General features: G+C 46.3%; 1 protein-coding gene across 1 annotated transcript; it reads left to right on the top strand.

The window, feature by feature from the left end:
- Positions 1–557: 557 nt before the first annotated feature.
- On the top strand, positions 558–6,354 carry FABP1 (fatty acid binding protein 1). Its single transcript, XM_041755889.1, has 4 exons — positions 558–713; positions 2,236–2,408; positions 4,006–4,098; positions 6,234–6,354. Exons 1-4 carry the CDS (start codon positions 647–649, stop codon positions 6,282–6,284), a joined length of 384 nt encoding a protein of 127 aa, XP_041611823.1. The 5' UTR covers positions 558–646; the 3' UTR covers positions 6,285–6,354.
- The last annotated feature ends 2,194 nt before the right edge of the window (positions 6,355–8,548 follow it).

The raw sequence follows: 8,548 nt of genomic DNA, 5'->3' as shown, positions 1-8,548 counted from the left end.
CCTGCCCTTCAGTATGTGGCACTTTGCTTAACACTTTTCACTGGAGACTGAAGTGGACAGTGCAGAGCTTGTAACTATCAAGAGGATTCCCAGAATACAAAATAGCTCTAGGAGCTTATGAAGCTTTGTAAAAATAAAGTTTGTGTCATGATGAAGATGGAAGAGATCATAAGGTTATGAAAATATGGTAGAGTTTTGAGTTGAAAGGGATTCTTTGGTATTTTTCTGTGTGTCTAAATCTAAGTATACACACATATATATGCACACACATATGTATATATGCATACCTGTCTACCACATAGGCACATACAGATGTGTGTACAGATATGTATGCATACACACATGCACAGGCACATCTCGTGGAGGATTGGCATATTATAGGCTGCAGGGACTTAGGGCTTTGCACTTGATTGACATCCATTAATGTTTGCTGAATTAGAGCAAACCTCCGCTGTGCCCATCCTGTTTTTTTATTGCTGACCATTGCTCTTAGCAGTTAATGTTTGAACCTGGCCATAAAGGAGTCGGCAGCTGCTGACCTATGGCCAACATTCAAAGCGGAAGGAGCCCCCTATAAATCAGCTCACACTGGGCAGCCCAGCCAGCAGAGCTGCAGGTCCACTGTGGAGGGAGCTGTGTTGCCACCATGAACTTCTCCGGCAAGTACCAACTGCAGAGCCAAGAAAACTTTGAGGCCTTCATGAAGGCAGTCGGTGAGTACTGGGGTGGACACCAAGGCTGGGTTGTCCTGGCAGGTGAGAGTCTGGCCCTACTGGCGGTGGCTAACCAGTCTCGATGCTAGGATAGAAGGAAAGTTTCAGGCTTTGCACAGCCCAGAGGCTACGTTATGGATATGACTTTCGCAGTCATTTGCAGCTTATGCTATTGGTCACTGGACAAGGTCACTCCATAGGCAAGTGGAAAGAGCACTGAACTAGAGTCTGATCTGGATTGTAGCAATCTCTGCTGATACCTCACTCACTCACTCATTCATTTTTCTGACAAATGTTGATTCAAGGCCAACTACATGCTGAGTACTGTGCTGGATGGATACCAGGGAGACAGATAACAATGAGCCACATTTCCAAGTCACAGTTTAGAGAGAGAAAAAGAGAAGAGACAAATACAATAAAGTATCCCCTAACATGTACTGAGCACTGACTCACTACCAAGCACTGTGCTAAGTAAGCTCTTAATATGGAATAACCCAATGAGTCCTCACCAAAAATCTCTGAGTTGAATACTAATTTTTTCCCCATTTCACAGTCAAGACAACTGAAGCCTAGAAAAATTAAGTAATCCTAACCAAAGTCACGCAGGTAGGAAGCATTTGCATTGGGATATGAAGTGGACTGGATGCTGGTTCCAGAGACCCCATTTTAATCCTCTGCACCCCCCAGAATCATGTGCAGAGGATGAGGTGCTCATGGAAAGGCATGGATAGAAGGCTTGGTGGTGGCAAAGGTGAACCTTGGCTGGGCCTTGGCAGATGAACAAGTGTCCGCCAGGGGACTGGTAAAGGGGAGCATACTCCAGGTAGAGGGAACCCTATGAAGAAAGGGGCGATGTGACACAGAAGGGTGACAAAAGGGAAAAGTGTGGGGAAGACAGCAAAGGCAGAGAGAAGAGGACCTTCAGGGCTAGCAGAGAGCTAGGCTCTTCTATAGGGTGTCACACCATCTCTGTTTCAAATCCCTTACCTGGGCCATAGGACCCTCTACCCCCACTGCCAACGTGTGTAGACTTCACTTCAACAGGGTAGAGGTGCCTTGAAATGTGTAAAGTTCTGTCCCAGGGCAAGGGACTCCCACTGCACCTTCCTCAAGAGCCTTGACAGCAGAGGTCGAGGCACGAATGGGTAGCTGGAGACTTGCGGGGCACAGTTCTGGCTGGCCCGTGTTGTCCAGGCATGGCTGGACCTCAAACTGTGTGGTCACTCTGGGTGTGGAATGAAACACTGACACTCAGAATAAAGTCTGGCATGAGATAGCAGAGCAAGCGAGAACCAGGGCACTCACTAGAGGAAAGGTTCTTTAGGGCACATGCGTGACTTCTCATTGACCTTTCCTCTCAGAGGTCAAAGCCCATGTTGTTCACGGGACTCGGTACCTGCCTCTGGCTTCTGGGGATACACAGCACCTCCCCGTTTGACTCCACACCACAAAGTTTCTCTGTGACCACTGCCTTGCAGCTCCCACCTCTGCTCATCTCTGAACCTCAAATGGTTTTCACCAGGTCTGCCTGATGAACTCATCCAGAAGGGGAAGGACCTCAAGGGGGTGTCAGAAATCGTGCAGAATGGGAAGCACTTCAAGCTCACCATCACCACTGGTTCCAAAGTGATCCAGAATGAGTTCACCTTGGGGGAAGAGTGTGAGTTGGAGACCATGACTGGAGAGAAGGTCAAGGTAGGAGCTGCTCCCTTATGCCACCCTCTGCTTCTGGAGCCTGGCCCCAGGGCTTCATCCTACCAGACTCTCTCCTCACAGTTCCCACCACAGATACCTTGTCTGTGACTCCACTTCTGGGATGGGAGCCAGAGACCAAGACAGCTCTAGGGAAGAAGCTCTTGGGAGGCCCTTCCAGTTTTCCTATGACTGCCTGGGTTCTCTGGCCCCAGGAACCTGGGCTTTCTCGTGTGGAGGATGTGGGGGGACCAGGCGCAGGTTCTCTCAGGCCCACCAGTGGACAAGCAGGAGTCTGTGAAAAACCCTAAACAGAGCTGTGACATCATCCTTGAGCCCAAAGTAAACTTGCTTTGCTGAGCCTGTAGCTGCTGGCAACATCAAGAATAGCAGAATACCAAGGCCCCAGGCAGGTCCTCAGGCCAAGCCTTCAGAGGTCACTGAGCCCCTGGCCTCAGTTGCCTCATCTGTACAATGGGCATAGCCCCTCTTCCCTGACTGAAGGCAATGGGCCGGGTGGCATCACTCTGCTGGGCTGTGGCTCAGGGTGTGTGCAATGAGAGGTGGGTGTGCACTGTGGGAATGGCCAGAAGGTGATGGCAGAAAGATCCAGGCAGTGGGATACCTCTCCCTAGAGACTTCTCTTCCTCCCTGGGAAACTCCACACACCTAGCACAGCCAAAGCCAAGAGCAGCCATCTTCATCCCTCCCCCTCCAAACAACTTTGTGCTTTGGCCTCAGCATGTTGGTCTTTTTATCTCTCTCTTTCTTTTTTTTAAGATTTTATTTATTTATTCATAGACACAGAGAGAGAGAGAGAGAGAGGCAGAGACACAGGCAGAGGGAGAAGCAGGCTCCATGCAGGGAGCCCGATGTGGGACTCGATCCTGGGTCTCCAGGATCACACCCCAGGCTGCAGGTGGCACCAAACCACTGCGCCACTGGGGCTGCCCTCTTTTTATCTTTTATGACAGCTTCTTATTTCTGTTTCTCCAGATATAACATTACAGGTCAGGAAATCTGTGATAAATTTTAGGTGGGAAATTCTCTTGTTATGCCCATAGTAAGGGGTAGCCCATCATGGGTTTTACCACCGACCTTCTCCAATTGTGCATCATGGAGGCACATTGTTAACCTTGGCCAGGGACTTCTGTTTCCTGCTGGGTTTCTGTTGTCTCTTCCTGGATGCATAAAGCTTGAGAAAGAGACCACAATAGAGAATAAAAATGTGCTGGAAGGAAAATACATCAAAGCTAAATAGATGTTCTTCCAACTGGCCAATATTTAGAATTTTGCTTCTACCTCCATCTCCCAGTTTGGAGATTTTACCAATTTTATCTTAGTGCCTGTATTTGAGACCGCTTAGGTATTCTATGCTCATTTCTAGTTCACATACCATACATTAAAAATTTGATAAAAGAAGCCCTGACATTGTCTTTAGCTTTTAAATGCACCTCCCATCTTTATAGCCATGAGACTGGGGGATGTGAGTGGCTTGGCTGTTGTAAACCAGGACCCAGTCAGGGGAGCCAGTGTCACTGGCAAGGGTTCTGCTGTCTCCCCAGACTTTTCCTCACAGCTCATCTCTTCTCTTCTGCAGGCAGTGGTTCAGATGGAAGGTGACAATAAGCTGGTGGCAACTTTCAAAGGCATCAAGTCTGTGACCGAACTCAATGGCGATGTGATCACCAATGTAAGTTGGCACTCTGAGCTTGTGGCTCCCAGTGCTTGATGGGAGGGAGAGGTAAAGGGTGAGGTGCAGCTCTCCTACCACCTTTCCTGTGGTCAACTTCTGCTACCACTTACTGAGGACCCATGATATACCAAGCAGTTTACATACATTATCTCTATCCTCCCAACAACCCTGAATTTTCTAAGTGGGGAAACTGAAGCAACAAATAGGGAAAGGCAAAACGAGGGTTCCCTGAGTGGGACCTGTCACACAGGGCTGTCATCCACAGTTGCACACTGCATAATCCTAGAGGGAGCCACTCCCATTGTAGATGTTATGTGTATTTATTACGATCTTGAGGTGGATACTGGTTAACCATCTAGGTTTTTTTTTTAATTATCCATTTATTTATTTATTTTGAGAGCAAGCAAGTGAGAGAGTAGGGGGAAGAGAGACAGAGGGAGAGGGAGAGAATCCCAAGCAGACTCCGTGCTGAGTGTGGAGCCCTATGTGGGGTTTGATCCCACAACCCTGAGATCATGGCCTCAGCCAAAGCCAAGAGCCAGACACTCAACTAAATGAGCCACCCAGGTGCCCCAACCATCTTGTTCTAACAAGATGTATTTGGATAGTTTTCCAACAGATAGAAGTACAGTATCTTGCGGAAGGGGTACCTTTTTTTAATTTGCCAAAGACTCCACAGGTGTTGGCACTGGCCCCCAGTTGGTACTTCCCCACCTCTCCCGATTTTCTTCAGGCTGCTCATCCATCCCCACTTTCCATGCCAAGGTCAACCACTTCAACTTCCCCCTCTTCCTTCTCTCCTCATTGCTATCCCTCTTTCTTCACTCATACCCAAATAGGATGGGGTAAGAGAGGTGCTTGGTAGCAGGAGATACAAGGTCCTGCAGAGCTACCGGCATGACCCACCCTTTTCAGTCTCCACAAGGTTGTAGCCATAGGACTTGCTCACAGGCATTGACAAGGAGAATCATATTCATAGCAATTTTATGGCAGCTTATAAGAGTGGCACACTCCACTTGTGTAATCATTCTTGATGCCTGATTGTTGGCCATGTCCATGATTTTGGGGTGAATAGTACAGTGTTTCTCCTACAGCTGTGTTCCTCTGGATCTTCTTTGCTCCCAGGATGTGCTTGGGGAGTAACAGAAGGCAGAACACTACCCAAGGAGTCTGTCACTCTCCTCCTTATTCAAGTGGGAAAATCCCTAAATTAGGTAGAGTGTGAAGGTCAACAAGGAAACATGCTGTTCCCACCCCTGCAGGGCACATTCATAGCACAGCAGGAAGATACCAGCAGGGTGGAGGGAGATGAGTTTGTCCTGGACTCAGTCCTGGCCAAAGTACTTTGATAGCCTTTATTTCTGCCTTGATATGCTTTTGATATTTTCCCCTAATCTTGCCCTCTGCTGGGAGGGAGGCAGGATGAGGGATTTAATAAATAGGTTGACCTGTCCAAAGTCATCCAGCTAATGAGCTGTAGAACCAGGGTTCAAACCTAGCTCTTTTTATTCCATTCCATTGCTGCTGAAACTAAGCTAAGGGGCTCCTTTGTAACCCTGATGACATTAACCCACATCATTGTCACAGACTTTTTCAAGAGAACTAGTGGGAGGCAGGGGCGGGGGGCGGGGGCGGGGGGGGGGGGCGGAGAAAGGAACAAAAACTCAAAAAACGGATGAATCCAATGAATCCAATGCTTTTGTTTGCTTCACAGCTCTTTGGGAGGAAAATTTTGCACTACCTACTATGTTCCAGGCTAGGTGCCTGCGTATTTTTATGTACATGTGTTCTTGCCCCTCAGCATGTGTTTGGTACATAAGTAGGTACTCAATGAAACTTTGGGAAATTGGATTGGACTGGACTCATTTGGATGGTCTTGCTCTAACAGCCATCAATATAGAAAGGAATTCACTAAAAGGCAGGACAACTTTCCACCTGAGGAAGTGAAGTGAAAAGACCTGGCATGCGATTTTTAGGAAAGATTGCCAACTCTTCCTCAGATCTTACAGAAAACAGAGAAATCTTTGAGTTGTTTCCTATGCTAGCATATTTGGGATGAGTTTGTGGCCTTAATTACCTTTTACAATTCAACATCAGATGAACATTTTGTGATTTTTTTTTTTAACTTTCAGACCATGACATTGGGTGACATTGTCTTCAAGAGAATCAGCAAGAGAATTTAGACAAGTCTGCACTTCATATTCTTTTACTGTGTAAAATTAATGTAATAAAGTTAACTTTGTTTTAAAAAAAGTCTTCCCAATGGGCTTGTCATTGATGGTGCTATTGGTATCAATGGGCATTAATCACCTATGTTTTTGTAAATCTTGATGATCTGTGTATTCTATCCTTCTGGGTCAGGTCTGAAGGGTAATTCTCACCCTGAAGGTAGACCCTATGCTGCTCATTCAGGTGATCCTATGAGAAACATGAGATGTGGCTGGATCTGTTCAGCAGCCCTAGAATGACCTTTCCCCGTCAGCCATACAGGCAAGGAGCTAGAGCAAGAGGGTGTGCTGGCTCCCTGTGGGGACAGAGAAAAGGAATGCTGGGCAGGCAAAGGGGAGCTATGCCCACCTGTGTGGTCACAGTGGCTCCACCTACTAGGGTACATGAACAAAAAGAGCAGACACTGATCCACCAAATGAATAATTCACCTTCCTAGTAGAGGGCTGACGGAGGAGCTTAGCAGGAGGCACCAGAAGTGGACAAAGGAAGCTCAGGTGGACATTTCCTCCATGCTATGGGCAGAGGCAGAATGTGGGAAAAGGATTTCTCTGAACAGCACTTTGTATCAGGCTCTGGTAGCTACTACACATTGAGTGGCACACCCCCTAAAATTCACATGATGAAGTCCTAATCTCCAAGACCTCAGATGGGGACTTTATTTTGGAATAAAGATACTGCCAATATAATTAGTTAAGTTAAAATAAGGTCATACTGTAGTAAGGTGGACCCCTAATCCAATATGGCTGGTGTCCTTATAAAAGGGAGACACTTATAGGCAGAGACACCCAGATGGGAAGTATGTCATGTGAAGTTTAGAGTTCTGCTGCCACAAGCCAAGGATGTGCCAGAAGCTAGGAGAGAAACCTGGAACAGATCCTTCCCTACCCTCTTCAGAGGAGGAGCATGGCCATGGCCTCACCTTCATCTCAGACTTCTGGCCTCCAGAATAGTGAGATAATACGTTTCTGTCGTGTAAACCACCCTGTCTAGGGTACTCTGTTATGGAAGCCTTAGCAAGCTGATAGGGTGCTTGTCCCCCATATCCAAAGAGTTGCCATGTCTTTCAGCTCCCAGAACTATGCCAGGCCACAGAAAGCTCTCAAGAAAGATGCCTTAATATGAATGAATCTGTCACATTTCCCACCTCCTCTCTTTCCACTTCTGGGGCCGAAACCCCATTACTCATACTCTCTCCTAGGATAGTCTCACAGGCCCTATGGCATCTCCTTGCCCTCTCTCTCTTACTGACAAATCTCTACTGACAGTCATCTTCCTTAAAAACAGCAATGATAGTAATGCTCCCTAGTTCACTGCCAGCACGTAAGAGTCAAACTCCAAAACCCGCATTTCATGTCTATCAGGGGTCAGGAAACTTCTCCTGTAAAAAGCCAGAGAGTAAATATTTTCAGTGTTGTAGGCCATCCAATCTCTGTCACAATTCCCCAGTTCTGCTCTTATAGCACAAAACCGCCTTAGGCAATACACCAACAAATGGGCATTGCTGTGTTTAGACAAAACTTTATTTATGGACACTGATATTTGAATTTCATATCATTTGCATATGCCATGAAGTAGTATTCTTTTTTTTTTTCCCCCACCATTTAAACATAGAATACCATTCTTAGCTCACACATCACATAGAAACAGGTGGCAACTGGATCTGACCCATGGACTGCAGGTTGCTGGCCCTTCCTTGATTATAGCCTGTCCCACCCTGTCTAGCTTTCCTATAATATACATTCCAATAAAGCTAAACAACCTCTTATTCTCCCAGCAATTTAACTGCCACCTCCTTCAAGAAGGCTTCCTAAATTGCACAGCTGAAAGTGTTCTTTTTTTTTTTCTCTCTCTCTCTCTCTCTGATGTTTTATCAGCACCAGTCTATTGGCTGAAATTCTTCCTGCCTTGCACTATACATAGTATTTGCCATATGTTTTCCCTCCTTCTCTGGTATGGAACAAGGTTTTGGGGGAAAAAAAGAGACCATAATTTGGGGAACTAAGGAACACTTAAAGAAAGAGTTTCAGAGCTCAGTAAGAACTCAGAGTTGGGAGATACAGGGGGGAAAAATCCTATAGCACACTACAATATACCATTCACAAAAATAAATTTCAAATGAACTAAAGAGCTCAATAAATAAATGTGGAATATTAAAAATAGGTGTTATATATAAACAAGTATATATTGACGTATAGACCTTAAACAAGTTGCAAAAACC

Source organism: Vulpes lagopus, chromosome 5, assembly GCF_018345385.1.
Source record: "Vulpes lagopus strain Blue_001 chromosome 5, ASM1834538v1, whole genome shotgun sequence".
Lineage (NCBI taxonomy): Eukaryota > Metazoa > Chordata > Mammalia > Carnivora > Canidae > Vulpes > Vulpes lagopus.
The sequence above is the reverse complement of the archived record's forward strand: the minus strand, read 5'-3'. Positions and strand labels throughout refer to the sequence as shown.

Coding starts and splice junctions, on each gene's coding strand:
- FABP1 (XM_041755889.1), top strand. CDS start 647: ATGAACTTCTCCGGCAAGTACCAACTGCAGAGCCAAGAAAACTTTGAG. Junction 714..2,235: donor GGCCTTCATGAAGGCAGTCG/GTGAGTACTGGG, acceptor GGTTTTCACCAG/GTCTGCCTGATGAACTCATC. Junction 2,409..4,005: donor TGACTGGAGAGAAGGTCAAG/GTAGGAGCTGCT, acceptor TCTCTTCTGCAG/GCAGTGGTTCAGATGGAAGG.